The sequence below is a fragment of the Ursus arctos genome, unplaced genomic scaffold (assembly GCF_023065955.2).
Source record: "Ursus arctos isolate Adak ecotype North America unplaced genomic scaffold, UrsArc2.0 scaffold_25, whole genome shotgun sequence".
Lineage (NCBI taxonomy): Eukaryota > Metazoa > Chordata > Mammalia > Carnivora > Ursidae > Ursus > Ursus arctos.
The window spans coordinates 15,132,709-15,149,560 of record NW_026622930.1 but is presented as its reverse complement, the minus strand read 5'-3'; the positions used below and the strand labels follow the sequence as shown (position 1 = coordinate 15,149,560).

The 16,852-nt window shown below is 40.3% G+C and overlaps 1 protein-coding gene across 3 annotated transcripts in view; it reads right to left on the bottom strand.

Annotated features, from left to right (window-relative positions):
• Window positions 1–15,194, bottom strand: part of GALC (galactosylceramidase) — a 58,745-nt gene extending 43,551 nt beyond the window's left edge. The window contains exons 1-6 of one of the 3 annotated variants that reach the window (XM_026515502.4): window positions 14,983–15,194; window positions 7,361–7,429; window positions 7,062–7,125; window positions 5,389–5,502; window positions 3,114–3,253; window positions 1,022–1,060 (exon numbers count right to left, since the gene is read on the bottom strand). In XM_026515502.4, the coding sequence (XP_026371287.2) occupies window positions 1,022–1,060; window positions 3,114–3,253; window positions 5,389–5,502; window positions 7,062–7,125; window positions 7,361–7,429; window positions 14,983–15,177 (621 nt within the window). In that variant the 5' untranslated portion in view covers window positions 15,178–15,194. Of the gene's footprint in view, window positions 1–1,021; window positions 1,061–3,113; window positions 3,254–5,388; window positions 5,503–7,061; window positions 7,126–7,360; window positions 7,430–14,476; window positions 14,924–14,982 lie in introns of those variants that run through there. The other 2 variants (XM_057318683.1, XM_048220053.2) reach the window with 2 other exon arrangements.
• Window positions 15,195–16,852: the final 1,658 nt, after the last annotated feature.

Genomic DNA, 16,852 nt, shown 5'->3' with positions numbered 1-16,852 from the left:
CCTAAAAAACAGCAATAATAGTAATTACCTAATAAGGGAGCTAGTGAGAATGAAATGGAGATAAATAACTAGGAAAAGCGGCCCCAAAACACACACTTGGCAAAGGTTAGTTGCTACCCATTTGCTAATCACAGATAGAAACACCTAGAACATTCCAAAATAGCAGGCATTCCAAAGAAAATAACAATGAGACTATATATGAGAAATTTTGATATAAGATGTGGAACTGTATAAAATTTCTGGCCAGAAGAGACTCCATTTTCAAGCTCCATTTTCCTTTCCAGTGGGTGAACTCTTGACCTGGGCCCAAAGTGGCAACAGTTTTACAGGTAATTACTCACAACATTTCAACAGAACAACAGGCAGTCAGGATAGTAAAGTTAATTGATACCTTCCAGGGACAGTTTTGTTTGTGATAGCACCAACAGAATAATCAATGACAGAGTTATCAGAAATGGCTCAATTGGTCAGCCCCAAATTAGCAGTGTTCTCTTTTCTCTTCTTTATCTACCTTATGAATTAGCCCTTCCTTCTTGGTCATAAAAACCCCTTGCCCTCCCCACCGAGCAGGACACTTTTTTGGTTACTCCAGAATCTGTGCTCCCCAAGTGGCAATTCTGACACCCCAAATAAAAGTCTTTGTTCTTTTTTAGGTTTGCCTCCTTTTCTCAGTTGACAACGGGAAAAAAAAAAAAAAAGCTACATTTCTTTAAGTCCTAAAAGCCTAACATGATGCAGTTGTTTTTATAATGATTATCATAATTCCACAAATAATGAATTTTAAAATAGGAAAATTCGACACAAGTCTTCAGACAAAGGAAATTTGGCGTTCACAAGGACTTCCCTGTGCTTTAATCAGGAATTTAAATAGGATTAAGCTTTTGCTTGAATTTTATGTCACAACTAGCAAAACAAGTATCTGTGCTGTAAAAACAGTGTTCCTACCACTAATTTCCATGGAACCATAAGGGGATCATTTACTAATAACTTTAAGACAAAAAGATTTTAAAGTTGTACAGACCTTGATATAATTGATGTCAAATGACCTCTCGTTCCAAATCTGCAAAACAGAAAGTCAAACAGTCTGAATTGAAAGTTAAAGGTCAGAAAGTAGACATTTCCGTTAATGAGAGAGCCACTGCTCTCTTCATCTTTCATATCATCTAAAAAGCAATGTTTCTTCCTTTATGGAATGTCCCGTTCTTGAATTTATAGATATTTAGAAAACAACATAACTTTTTCTTTTAAAACCTTGAATATTTAGTGGGTGTTTTTAAATAGTCACTTATTCCAGTGATTTATTTTTCTTTTTTATTTTTATTTATTTTAGATAAAGAGAGAGAGGGCAAGCAGAGGGAGAAGGGGAGGGAGAGAAATCCTCAAGCAGACTCCCCGCTGAGCATGGAGCCTGACATGGGGCTCAATCCCATGACCGAGATCACGACGTGAGCTAAAATCAAGAGTCTGACGCTTAACTGACTGAGCCACCCAGGCGCCCCCTTCCAAGGATTTCCAAAACTGGAATATCCCTTCAATCATTTAACCACCACTGACAATGTAATGTGTGCCAGGGATTCTATTAGACCCCGGAGACCCAGCAGACATGGGGAGAGAGTTATAATAAATCTTACAAGATCTTACCAGCACACCTAAAGCCAAGTATTAATAAGTATACTGTAGAAGTAATTTTTTTAGCCCACATGACGTGCTACATCACAAAGGCAAATTCTTAATGAGGACAGATAAAAGGAAGATGCACAGCTCTCGTTGGTTTAGCATTGGAGGGATGAGGTTTTAGAACTAAAAGAGAATTTCCATGACATTCATTTTGCAGCTGAGAAAAATATTAACAACAGAGAAGGCCTACAGTCTAGGCACTATAACTCATTTTACTCCAGTGATACAGGAAAGTACTCTTATCAAAGCGGCTCCTCACCACAGCCTATGAGTCTAAAAGAGATGTGAACTACCCATTCTTTACCAGAAACATTTTCTAAGTGTGACTTCACCAAAATAAAATGCTATTTAGATCAAAACCTATATTTAGTTTCACTACAGGTTAAAAATACCCTGACATCTGAAAGTTCTCAAATACAAACTAATTTTCGATTATAATTTGCAGAAAGATAACAAAAAACAAATATATTCTTGCTTCTGGCTCCCTACAGCCCTTGGCCCATCCTCATGTCCTCTCTCCTCCTGTCCAGTTTCTGGGTCTCTCACTAACACTCCTTAAGGGCTTATTCATCTTGGTATCCCTAGAACGTAATAGTCACAGTGCCTGCAACATAGCAGGAGCTCAATAATTGCTTGCCAATTGCATGAATGCTTTTAAAATCAGTTCTGACAGGTGGCATATTAATAAGCAAACACATACAGAGACCACTGTGTGTATGTGTGAGGCTCTGTGAGGTACATGCCCAGCCTGCCACCAGACCAGTTGGAAAGACATTATTTTTACATTTTTTCAATCATTAAAAGGTGTTAAATAACAGTTTAAGATAAGGGTAGGCAGATTATAGCCAGCCTGCCAAATCCAGCCCACCCACCATTTGTATTTTTTACAACCTGAGAGCTAAAAATGGTTTTTACAGTTTTAAATGGCTACATTTTAAATGGCTATATAATTACCTACATAATATCCTTAATACTGCCTTTTGACTCACAAAACCTAAAATATTTACTCTCTGACACACTAAGAAAAAGTTTGCCACCCCCTGGTTTAGGACAATAGAAGACTCATAGAGCAAAATGAGATTAATCATTAAACTGTATGGTAAATATAGTATTCTTGTATGACTAGAGAAACTAGGGAAAGCTTTTAAGAAGGAAAACGTGAGCTGGGGTGATACCAAAATCAAAATTAAAAAAAAGAAAAAGGTAGTTCAGAGAAGGTATTATACACTTAGTAGTTTTGAAAAGGGGTTAGAATTTGGATGGGCAAAGAGGAGGAATAAAAGGTCACATGTAGTTAATTTGTTATCAGATGCCAATAGAACAAATTAGTCTCGTGACACAAAATGGTTAGTCAACAAAATGCCACAGAATCAAATTACTTTAAGAAATTACAAATAAATGTTCTAAGTTAATCAAGTTTTAAATATATCACTAACCCCAACATAATCAATATCCAAATCATGATAATGCTTGGCGCCCACAATCCAGGTCATGACATAGTAGGCAGTCAGCTGAAGATTCACATAAGGCCAGTTGAAATGTTTTCCCAGCCATCCAGGGAACGACCACGGCAACCCTGCAGCAAGGAAAAGGTCAAGGTGGAGTGAGTATACCAGTGCTGGCACCATCAGAAACAAGGCAAAAGAAACCAGGAACACAGGCTAAGCAAAGAGCCAATCCCAATCTTACTAAAGATTATATACCATGCACAAATTCTCAAAATCCCTTCCAGTTTATGAAGCAACTTCTTACTGATCCCTAGAATCAGCTTCCATAATTCCAAATGCTCTTTCAAGAAAAAGAAATAAAAGCAAACACCTCTCAAAGATACTTACCAACAGAAAGAAATGTAACATGCAATTTAACTTAACCTGCCCCACTGCCTGCTATAGGGATATTTAATATTCAATTTCTTTCCTCTGAAGTCAAATCAAAGAATTCTGAAAGGCTTATATCTAACCATTCCTACAGGTTAAGTATAATACAAATTCCTCATTCACTAGTACAACTTCTTAAAACTTAAGGCTCCTTAAAATACTAATTAGTCAGAAACTCAAATTCAACAAAACTAGTTTGTCATCATATCAGTATAAATGCCAATGACTCAACGGGAAAATATGCCTTTGTGGTATGATTTACATCAAATAACCCACCTTCTCCCAGCACCCTAATTATTTTTTTTAAGTAAGAAAATGAGAGGGGGCGCCTGGGTGGCGCAGTCCTTAAGCGTCTGCCTTCGGCTCAGGGCGTGATCCCAGCGTTCTGGGATCGAGCCCCACATCAGGCTCCTCCACTAGGAGCCTGCTTCTTCCTCTCCCACTCCCCCTGCTTGTGTTCCCTCTCTTGCTGGCTGTCTCTCTCTGCCAAATAAATAAATAAAATCTTTAAAAAAAAAGAAAAGAAAAGAAAAGAAAAGAAAATGAGAATCCTAGAGAGGCACTAATTACAATTCTAAATCCTAAGTCTGTTACTAATATATCAAAATAAGCTCACCAGTTAAGTTCCTCAACTGTTAGTAAATACCACCAATCTAGTTCACCACTGAAAAAAATCAAAATGAACAAAAGAACAAAATGCTTATTTTTCTAAACTCAGGAGAAATACCTAAGTGTGTACCCCATAAGAAATGTGACATTAAAATACTGGAACATTTTAGAACAATGAAATGCCAAAACATTCTAAAGGCCCAGCATGTGTAAGTCTTTGTTAATGTGCCAGATTTTCTACATTTAAATGAGAACTAACCTTGAAAGCAGCCCAATGGCTGAAGTCAATGATGCTTTTTTTTTTTTACTGCTCCAAACATTTCTGGAATCTCTTACAAAAGACTATTTCGAAAGAACACACCAACTCCTCATTTTTTAATTTAGAAAAACTTATGCTTGTCCTTTAATTTGATTGTTGAAAATGATCTTTAAAATAATCTGAAATCAAGCCTATAAAATGGATCTCACTGATCTCACATAGACTGGATGTGGAAGCCTGTTTCAAAAAATCAAATTCATTTCCAATGATGACTGTATGCCATCACTGGGTATGTTTGCAGTATCTTACAGGTCTGTGCACTGCTACATGGGAACGGTGGAATGGAACACAGTAGTCCTACTTGAGAAATCCAATGATCCTGCCACTAGAACTTAAGATCCACAAGGACGGGAATTAGGGGCTGGATTGTTCCACATCGCCAATGCCTAGAACAGTGACCACCACATGGCTGAGGTTCAAAATAAACACTTTTATCTGTACCTCTTCTAGAAATGGGGTCTACTACTGCATGTAATACATAATTTTACAAATAATTGGTATATACGACTGCACCTAATATACAATTTCCTAGATAGTATTGCCCTTTAATAAATTTTGATAAGAAATTTTGTTGAGGATAATAGTTTAGCAATCACAAAAACAACCAGAGTGGAATTAGGTTCTATATCTGATTTTGCCATTTACTAAATATCTGAACTTAAGTCAGTGGCGTAACCTAAGCCTCTACTGCTTCTATAAAATGGGAAGAGGTCTTACATATAAAAAGCAGACATAATACATAAGGGCAAAGAAAGGATCAAGCCTGGCACATGCTTTGCTGCTGGTAAGATAACTGTAGTATTAACAACATTATTAGTACTTCAGTATTAACAGTGACTCCACACACAGAATTCAGAATTCGAACGTTAAACAGACTGCAAAAGCACGGCAAACTTCACTTCTTACCCATGAGTGTAATATTAGGGTTCCGCCTCTTAGCTTCCTTCATTAACCACCACTCATATCCTCGGAAATAATTCTCATCTAATGCATAGTGCATGTGGGAGGGTTCAGTACCATCTGCATGGGAGAGAGCAGAAGAGAAAGGAAACTGCCCCATTAATGGTGTTTCATAGGGCCACTCTCCCTTATACATGCGCACATTTTGGAGAAGACATATTCTGGTTCCAATCCCGACGTGGGGCAAATAAGAATGATCTTATATAATTTGAAGATGGATGATCAAAGCGTACTATTTCATGTTTTTTCATTATTCTAAGTATCAAAAAGGTCTTGAAAAACAAAACCACAACTTTCTATTATAAGCAGCGTTGAGAGAAGTGTTATCAATTCACGTAACTGAAAAGTCCTTGGACTACATTCTCTTGGGCTTTGGTCTGGTCTTTCTGGGGTTTTCAAATCCCCATGTTTGACACTGGGTTCAGATCACCTCAACTTCCGGCTTTTCAATGCTAGATGTGAATCGCCGGGCTCCCATTCTCAGACCCCAGGCCTTGAGCCTATAACATGCCCTGTTATACCAAGACAACAGAGCTTTAAGAGAAAAAAGGAAAGAGTGTACATCTGCATATCCCCTCTATAAGAAAATTCTATCCTAACCTCCATGGCATGTCGAGGTAGATGGCTGATATCAGTCCTCATGTGTTACTACATTTCACAAACATCTGCCCTTGTTAGGAAGGGCCTCACAAGGAGACCGGTCTTGCCCTTTTCTTCTTAAAGATAAACATCAGATTCACAAGAACTACCGGCTTCTGCATCTCGACCTCTAATTTTGCTTCAGCAAATGTAGATGGCCGGCCATTACCAATTCTGCATAAAAGGAGTGGACAATAAAATACATGTCCTCTTATGGTAGCTTGGGGGAAGTTTGTGTTACAGAGGTTTCTTTTGTTTTTGATTTGCATTTTTTTCTTTCAGTATTAATTAAACACTAATGCCACCACACAGACATATCTCCTTAACAAAAATTACCCCCAAGTCACCAATAGGAACACGCAAATACAGACAATACTGTAAAGTTCACTATAATGGAATCTGGCCAGTAAATAAAAAGCTGCATTATCACCGAGAGACTTTTCTTCTTCCTGTACATTAATTGACTACATGGACCACACAAAGCCAATCAAAAGGATGACAGTGAAGATAGAAAATTTAATGGTTAAAAATAATTTTATTTTTAAAAGAGAAAAAAGCTGTACCTCTGAAATACTGATGACTTATATGTTTGCCACGTCATTTTATTTAAAGCTAATAACATAATAACATTTTACATGTTTTCTACATTGAGGTTTCTTTTTTGAACTTCTCAATAAAAATTTCGAACCGTCTATATGCTCTATCTAGTGAATATAGTTTTTTTTTTAAACTCTGGGTTTGTTTACTACTGATAAATTCAACTAAATAAACAATCTAAAGTCCAAATGCTATTTTTATGAGAAAAAAGTTAGTATTTTGATATATTTTTAATAGACTAAAAAAGGAACTATAAGAAACAATCTATAAGCAAAATCAACATCAAAAATGTTAGTATCATTTATATTCTGACTCACAGTCCTTAAGTTTAAGTATAGATTAAAACGTTGAAGGGAAACAATCCCATTTCCCAAAGCTCCTACCTGTTGTCTGCCCATCACCACCTATTTCGACTTTCAGAATATGCAAAGAGGCACCGAAGTTTGGCTGGGGAAAGAAGTAGGAGTATTAACACTGCGATTCACTGCATGAAGGACAAAGCACATTAAGACAATTACAGATGAGAAAACCAATTTCAAAAAATAGCAACTTATTCCAAAAGCAATTTGCCGTTTGTTTTTTTTTTAAAGCTAGAATTGTGAAGGCAATCAATTCTACCACTAAAATTCACCATAGTTTCAAAAATACCACAGATGCCATTAAGTAATTATTTTCTCATTACCTTAAAGAGATAATCCAATATTTGAGAACGATAGGGCTCTGGATAATTTACTAGAAGTCGGGAGGTTGCCTAAAAAAAAAGTTCGAAAGTATGAAAAAAACAAATCCAGTCATGACCATGTTTTCATAGTGCTGAGGCACGCCACCCGGCAGGCCCATGTTTAGCCAACTCTTGGGCAAAGCTGAGTGGCGGAAAGTCATTTCCCAGGTTATTTGTTTACCTGCCTATGTTTTGCCCATCTTTGGGCAAACAGGCCTGTTGTTTGTCCGATAGCTAAAACACAGGTTTCAAGCCACAGCAGTTTTCTCTTCTACTGAGATGAAGGTTGGCTGGGAGGTAAGCTAACCAAGTCTACTGATGAACGTCATGATTACAGACTTGTCTTGAGGACCTTAACTCAGAGAGTGGTTATTAGAAGAAATGAAACTTATGTTCTCTATCTTAAGACCATTTGTCAACCACAACACCTGGGGGCAAGGATGGAAAGGATGAATATCAGGTCATTTTCCCCTTCAACATCTTGCAAGAAATTATTACAAGCAGCAATGCTGAAAGGAATCACTATTCCCCTATTCTTTCCTAGAGATTTATAAGTGCTGTTACTATTAGGAATGACCATACAATGATCCCAGGCCAAACTGTACTGAAGAAACCTCACCCAAGGCTGGCATCAGAATGGGTGAAAAGAGAGGTGGAGGGTGCAGAGAACACCACCTGGTCACACCTAACCCATGGCCAATGACTACTTCAACAAAGAAATCACAAACCAACAGTGGACCAATAAGCTATCTTCTGGGGAGCAATATATACAAGGGGAATAAAACAAATAGGTTTTAACATGAAACAGTGGCATGTCCCTAGACTTGGAAGCCAGACAGGCCCTAGGTTCAAAGCACTGACACCAAGTGCAAGATACCTGACTTTTGCGGGGCTCAATGTTCTGTTCTGGACTCTCACATATGCTACCACTGATGTTCCAGTGGCACCCTTACCTATCTCCCTCACACACATACAGTCTTCCCAGCCCCTGCCACTGCCACGCAGACCCATGGAGCTCCCCTCTCATCCCTTCAAGTTCAACATATCCCCATCAAACGTGGCACTTTTTCCTAAGTCTGTTCCTTCTCCTGCATGTGTTATCTTAGTAAAGAACACCATCCGCCTAAACCATAAACTTTCACCAAGTCCTATCCATCTTCAGTCACCAAGACCTCCTTAGTATCTCTCAAATCCATCCCCTCACTTCAACCCTACTTCCTTCATCCAGGCCCCCTCAATCATTAGAATAGCCTAAATGGTCTCCGGGCCTCCCGTTCGCCTCCTTGTGTTCTAGTGCTGTTACTACCACACTCCTTGCCACATTAATCTTCCCAACACACAAACACAACCATGAAAGTACTTTGTTTAAACCCCGCCAAGACCTGCTCTCTGCCAAGAGCTTTCAGGATAAAGTTCAAATTGCTCAGTTTTATACCCAAAGCTCTTAACTATTTGGATCCTAACTCTGACACTTTACCCAGTACCACTCTCACACCTTCTATCTAGATATATCAAACTACTTTTTCTCTTTCTTCTGTCTGGAATGCATTCCACACCCTCATTTGGCCAACTCCAATTCATCCTCTTCAGGAAGGACCCCTCCTGCTCTCTCCCCACTGGTCTGATGTAGGCGGTCTCCTGTGGACTCCTCTGGCTTTGGGTCTACATCTCTACTGTAACTCTTCTAATCCTGCACCTTCCTCATTGCCGTACTTCTCTGTCTCACCTCTGAGTTCCTCGAGGGCAAGGACCATGTCTTACTCCAGTTCCTATTCTCCATTTATTCTCTTATTCAGTAAACATTTAGTATCTTTTATGGTATTGTTTGTTGCACTGGCACAGGCAACATAATATAGGAGGATCTGAGTCAAAAGGAGCTTGCATCCTGATTGCATCATTTACAAGCTATGTGACCGATGGCAATCTGTTGGCTACCTTACTCCTTCGAACTCCTTCAGCCGTTCTAAGGCTAAAATAAGATGTATGTGAAGGACATAGCACAGTAGATGGCACACAGTAAGCTCTAAATAAATGACAGGCATTGTACAAATCATTTTTAAAAATACAGTCACTGTTCTCAAAGACCTTACAGACTGGCGGAGGCTCAAATATTAAAGCAGGCACTCTTTAAATGAATGAACAGCGTATATACACACAATAACCCATCCTTGCTCAAAGGGAAACAATGCTTCCGACCCTGAATTATGTCATTGGAACAGTGTGTTTGGCTGTTTGGCAGTTATTTTGCCTCTATGCAATCCTATCCTTAACACAGAAAGTGCCGACTTTAAGCAAACACACCACATCCTTATGCTATTGCAAGCCGAGGTCATTCTCAATGCAAAAGCATTAGTCAATGGCAATAGTCAGTTCAGAGTAGTATAGCCAAATGTTGAAATGCACCATCAAGGAATAACAAATTACCAGTCACACTCCCTGAAAAAGGTCTGGGCTGTTTCTAACCAGCCCACAAAGAAGCCTTAGCACAAGAGCTGACACACAGTAAGTTCTCAATAAATGGCAGACATTTGATACCCAAGTTAAGTTTTTCAGGTAACTTCCTCCTTCCTAATCAATGAAACAGGATGATATTAACCAAAATAATCATGTGCCAGATGCCATCCTAGGCACTCTACATCTATCCTCACGATGCTCCCACCAGGTTTCAAGGTCTCCCCAGAAAAGAAACTGAGACACTGGGAGGTTAATTAACCTGACCGTGGCCGTACAGTGAACGGCAGGGCCCAGAATGGACCCATTACAATCTGTTCCTAAACCCACATTCTTAACTACTGCCCCATACTGCCTTCCCTATCAGATTGGAAGATCAAGTGAGAACATTCCAAACTACTACCACAAACTGTGCTACGTACCAGGGACTCTGCACAGAAATCTAAAGTTATGTGCAAATGTACTGTTGTAACCATTTTCCTTCAATCAATATTCATTAAGCTTCTAAGATGAGGAACACACTATATACACAGGGACACTATCGAATAGATAAGAGTATCCTACTCTGAGTTATGCAACATTCTTCTCATTTTAATAATCTTAAACTGAGTTAATAAATCTAAAATAACAAAGACTTCCATTTTTCAGCAAGTTCAAATATTGGATTTAATGTCACAAGTAAAGATACTAGAACAGATGAGTCTACTGTAGGTTTAAACCACAAAAATGAAAAGAAGAATGACTGTAGTGAAACACACACATTGACCCATTAGTCCAGGTTACCCCGAAATATGATCTAGCACCTATGAGGAAGGTTGCAACATCAGAAAATAAAAGCATAAAAATCAAGACGAGTAAGTTGGGTTAAGGAAAAGGTTTGTCTCTCCCCACTTGAACAGCCCCTACGCCCCCACCCCCACACACAAAGCAGGTCAGATCAGCTACAGACCGGGTCATCCATTCTCATGTAAGCCACAACAGTTGGCTTTTTCTTTTTGTAATGCAAATATGACTTCAACTTTGATTGCCAAGGCATCCACTTTTCAACAAGAATTATGTTTTACGGTATGTGTACTTAAAACATTACCCAAATCTCTTTGGTAACTTGAAACCTTAGAGTTTTGCCAAGTTCAACTGATGGAAATTCATTACATATATAGATCATTGCCAAGTATACAATATTGAAACATTAATTACTGAACACAGGTTTGTCTACTTTTGGTTTCTTGTAACAGAGAAGCTAAAGACATCTGGATCTGTTAGTAAACATGTCCTGTGCTATACTGAAAAACTTACTACTTTTTTTAAAAGAGGCATATGCCTGTAGAAATTATGAAATGTATTCATAAATTTGCCAATATACAGAATGCTAATAAACAGCTCACAACTGCTTACTCACTAGTTTTCACTAGAAATTAAGGTTTCTAAGAGTTAAGAATGCTAATATATGTAATTAAAAGTACAAGAAATAAGAGAACTCCAGGCAAGGACAGTAGGACGTATTTTAGCTAAGGTATGAGGTATGAAGATGCATTTTTTGTTAAGGCAAATGAAAGTAATATTCTAAAGTAGACAAACTGAATGGATACAGAAAGTAGGAGAAAGAAAGAAAAAAAGAGAGGGAGTGAGATTTTATCTTGTGTAGACAAGCTGGCTAAAAATGAAATAATTTATTATAAAGGTTTTTTAAAAAGCTCTAATAGTGTATTTATGAAAACTGAAGCTTAATTTTCTTTCATCTACTAAAAGGACAGTTTTCCTGGACTACTGGTCTATTCTTGGTGACTGTGCAAGGTTTTCCTTTACCTTTTAAGTAATCTGCCTAGGAAATAAAGATTCTGTATTTTACAAAATAATTTCCTGTGTTTCAAGTTGTCTTTATCATGCCCTTGATACTTAAAAAACAAGTCTTCTCTATTTAAAGAGCTAAAGTTCTTTTTTTTTTTTTTTAATAAACTATGTAGCTTTCTGAATTTGCCTATGAAGTCTTTAACTGTAATTCTGGTAAAAGTTTAAATGGATTACTCATATTTCACAGGAATCTATGATCCAATGTAATCAAGTGTTTTAAAACCTTTTGACATTCCTGACACATTTCCCAGAATCAAATTCTAAATGAAGTCTTTTTAAACCTTGAACTAACTGTGGGATTTTCCCAGGGGTCCTGGAACATCTCAAATGATGTGTTCTTTCTCCTTATAAAAAGAGAGATGTTAAACTACATGGAAAGCATTGTCAAATAAATAATGAGAAACCTTCTTTAGGTTAAATTTGTATGGGTATGTGAGATTGATGTAAGTGTTCCAGAAATCATATGAAATTCCTAGACATCTGCTATGTCCTGGTATGATGCGGTCACTTAAAATTCTAGTTATTATCTGAGAATGTTATATGCCACAGAAATAACCAAAGTTTCTTGCCAACTGCATTATAATCAACTCCCATCAGGTATTTAACAGGGCTATCTTTAAGCCTTTAAGTGTTCCTGGCAGCCTCACCAGGTAAGTAAGGAGGCCACTTCTTGGGAAGCCCAAAAACATCAGGATATTTGGGGGACTTTGCGAAGAGAAGAATTCACCCAAATCTACAGGTATTGTAGATGAAGTCTGAAGGCAAGTCCTTGACTTGACTGCCCAGCACTGAGAGACTTTTAGAGTCCAATCTGAGATTCCTTGTGAAAAAAAATCCAGCAAAGCACACTTAGAAAAGCCTATTTGATCAGACCTACTTACATGAGATAGTCAAAGATGTTCAAATATTTCACAAAGTTACCCAAATCTTTGAACACATTCCTGAGCCCCAGGATCACTGACCTGGTTTCATGGCAGGACTCTTAAAGCTTGGGACAGTGACAACAGACTGGATTTCAGACTACTGTCTGTATAATCATTATCGAAGTGCTATATAATCCTACTTAGATGTGTACTTTCTGGATTACAACATACCCTACCCCTGGCTTTTAACCTATCAGCTATCCACGGTCACCACTGACTAATGCCTCAGCATCAAGGTGGACTGTAGTGTAAACCCAGTTCTTTTTTCTTTTTTGCAAAGCAAGAGCCTGAGGGCAGACTCTTCAAAGAAGCATCCACTTCAAAGATAGCTATTTCAAGGAAACACATTTCCAGCCACACACCTAGATAACCAGCCAGGCTGCCCAGAGGGAAGACCCCAGCCTTCTCTATTTTAAAGATCTTGGTTGATTTCGGATACTGACCATTTAGGCTGCTTGATTTTTCTCTTCCAGCACTTTAAATTCCCCCTAAATTTTAAATCCAAACAATGAGTGAGCCTGCTATAAAGCAGGACCCCAGGGGCTCCCACACTGCTCTCTCTAGTGCTCTCTCCCCCCACCTCCCCGCCCCAACCCACAACAGTGCTCTGTGGCCCCAGGTGTGCCATGTGCTTGCCAAGATCAGTGAGTAGTAAGTCTCTCTTTTTTTTTTTTTAAAGTTTCCTGATGGTTATTGCTGAGGACATCTTATCACAATAAGAGCCACTAGGGCCAGTCCAGCCACAACACTAGCTATCAGTAGACTGCGATCAGCACAAAACATCCATTCAGCAAGCAAGCAGTCAAGCTAGTTCTGAAATGCATCTGAATATACAAGCTCCATCTGACTCAACCCAACAAACCACCCATTCAAGAGTTAGGCCTCAAGATCAAATAAAATCAGCTCTAGTTGTAATTTGGGGTACAACGGAAGGGGATAACAAAGACAGGAAGAATGTTACAGAGGACATGTGATAGAAGCAAGTAAATTTTGTTACAGCCAAGAAGAATTATGCTACTAAAGAAAGCTCCCAGGCCTAAAGGCCTCCTGTCAGCATGACCAGGAAACTCAGACAATTACCAGCTGTGCCCACACAATTTTACACAAAGCTGGAATGGCCCTCTTGTCTCCCATCACGTAAATTTTATGGAATGCCCACGTAACATGAACTCATTCATCGCAACTGCCACAGCCAAGAGAGGACTAAGGCACGCCAGTTAAATGCAGTTTGTATTCTAGATGGGATCCTGGAACAGAAAATGGGCATTAGATAACTACTAAGGAAATAAGAAGTGTGGATTTTCATATGTTATCAATACTGGTTGTGACAAATGTACCATAACAATGTGGGATGCTGATAACAGAAAAATGGCTGCATAGTCTATAAGAAATCTGTATTACCTTGGAAACTTTTCTGAAATCTAAAACTATTCTGAAATTAAGTATACTTAAAAGAATAAGGCTCTCACTACTTAGTATACTGAGAATCAACTGGTGTATTTGTTAAAATGCAGATTCTCAGGCCCCAATCCAGAACTATAGTCAGAATGGGGAGTGCGTTTTAACAAGCATACCAGGTGATTCTTATACACCCAAAAGGCGGTGAGCCCCCTTGGCTGTTGACCCAATGTGCCCCCCTCCCTGCACACAAAAACAGCCATCAATGAGAAACGAAGGCACTAACCTTTCCGGTGGGCAATTCACCCCACCTTAGGCCTTGATGACTCCCAAGAAACAGCCCCCCAACAGTAAACAATCTAGACTACCAGTTGATAGTAGCATAGCCTGCCATTAAAACAAACAAACAAACAAACAATTAAAAAAATAAAACAGTCCCAGACTGGCCTCTTACCTTCCTAAAGAGGCTTTGAGGCACCTGTCGCACCTCCAAACAAAAACGTATTGGCCCCTCTGAAGTTAGCCAATCGCACCCTACACTAGTGGTCCCGGGCTTCCGACTTTCCGACCCGCAGTGGGGCATCTTTTTGGGAAGAGAAATGCTCCGCAGGCTCCCTGGCCATTTCTGGAGCGACCCTCAGGAATGCCCTCTCTGCGGCAAAGAGAGCCCAGGCTCCATTGCCAGGGGTGAGAGTACGAGCCCCTGCCTTGTCACTATCTACACCTGTCACTTATTCGGTGGACCTCCGCATCCTCCTCTACTAAAACGAATTGCCTCTATAGGTTCATCTAAAATGAGCAAGTGCCGCTTCCAACACTACAGATGCCCCGACCTCCGGCCGAGGGGCGCCAGCCAGGAGCGAGACCGCGACTGGAGCGCATCGAAACGCGGGGCTGCGCCGCGGGGGCTTGTGGGACGCCCCCTAGCAACGCCCGCGCATCCCACTGCCCGCCGCTCACCCCGCCGCCGCTGACCGCGCCGATGCCATCGAACTCCCGGCCCAGCCCGTCGGAGTCGTCCAGCACGTACGCGCCGCCGGGCACCAGCAGCGCGCACAGTAGTAGGGGCACCGCGGCGCGGCCCGCCGAACCCGCGGCGGCCGTCATGGCTTTCCCTCGGCGTTGCCGGGAAGCCTGGAGTAGGCGCTCAGCCATTGTGTGGGTCACATGACTTCGGCGCTCAGGGAGGTGGGTCCGGCCGTCGCCATGATGGGGAAGGGCAATAGGGCGCTGACGCCGAAGCCGCCATCTTGAGTGCGGGCGACAGTAGTGTTGTGGAGTAGCAGAGCCAGCTTTTTCTGGTCCTGACTTTTTCGGGGTGGGGCCTTCAAGTGTACTCACTTCCCTGCTTCTCTTCCCGCCCCATCTGTTAACGAAGGGGAGGTGGATGTCCAAGGCCGCCTTAGGGAACTGAACCTCCCTCAGCATCTCAGAGAGCATTTACCACGTGCCGTTCTGTGGCAGAGCAAGTAAGAAGACCCAGCTTGCAGCCCTTAACTAGGTCCCAGTTCAGGTGTGGCCCTGGTTGAGTCTTTTCAGCTTTCTGAGCCTGAGTTTCCTTGTGTGGAAGATGAAACAAGAGCAGCCAGAGGGGAACATGTGATTAAACGAAATACAGGGTAATAGGCCTTCAGTAAATCTGCGCTGAAAGCATTACACACTTGGCAAACGTTAGCGGCCAAGGTTCTCCATTCTGGTAGCCACCATGTTTATTTAGCTTTCAGCTTCATCAGCTACCCTCCGTTGCCGGTTGACATGGTTCCAGGCAGATAACCCTACACTGGTAGGAAAGTTGTGTTCATGGGATTTTGCCACATTCAGCGTCAGAGATTTCTGATTTTCTTCTTATCAGAGCAAACTGAAGAGACTGAGTGGCTGCAGAGAAAGCATTTCTCATCCCAAAATCTCCCTTTGTAGATCCATGGAATTGGTTTACAGTGTCTGCACAAGCCCTGGAGACCCAAAATGGCAAAGAGAAGACCCAAAAGCTATTGGACACACAAGTCTTTATCTTCAGGGTCCTATTCGGAGTCAGGTTGTTTTGCCCCTTAACTACAAACCTAAATTCAAGTTTCAGAATCACAGTTATACTAGGAAGAAAAGTTATCTGTGCAGTCCCAAGAAGGAAGTTGTCAGGTCCTTCTGCTATCCCTGCATTCTGAACAGAATTGCTTTTTCTCCTCTTAAATTACTGTAGATCTATTTTGGTTTGCCAGGAACAGTCCCAGCTTATGTCTATTGTTCTAGTATAATTATTAATAGTGCCCCTTTTGCCCTCAAAAGTGTTCTAGCTTGAATGATAAGTTATATAGCTCCCTACATATGGGTCATTTTTTCTTCCATTTCTTCTTTTCCCAGTAGGTACAGCACATGTCTGAACTGTATCTTCTCTACCACCACCACCATTCTATGATACAAGTCAGGAACTATGCGGGTTCCATAGATTTACCTTCCCAGAACTCATGCTGATCCATCCCTTCTAATATAATCTTTTAAGCCAGAATTTGAGCATCAGTGGATGCAAGCCACAGATGATAAAGAAAATGAATGTTAAGCTCCCTACCAATTCTGAGATTTTGTATCTGTGATGTGTATATAACATACACGTAATAATGCAACTAGAAAGGAAGTACCAGGGTGAAAATAGAAGAAAATACCATACACAAGAAACTGAGAAGCTGAAACCAGTACCCACCATACATGATCCCGTAACACACCATTGCACCTGTATTTGAAAGGCACATCACAAGTATTTGTATACTTTGTGATTTCTATAGAAGAGGAAACACAGAATATTTGACAGAAAAAAAGTTCTCATCCCCAGTTTACA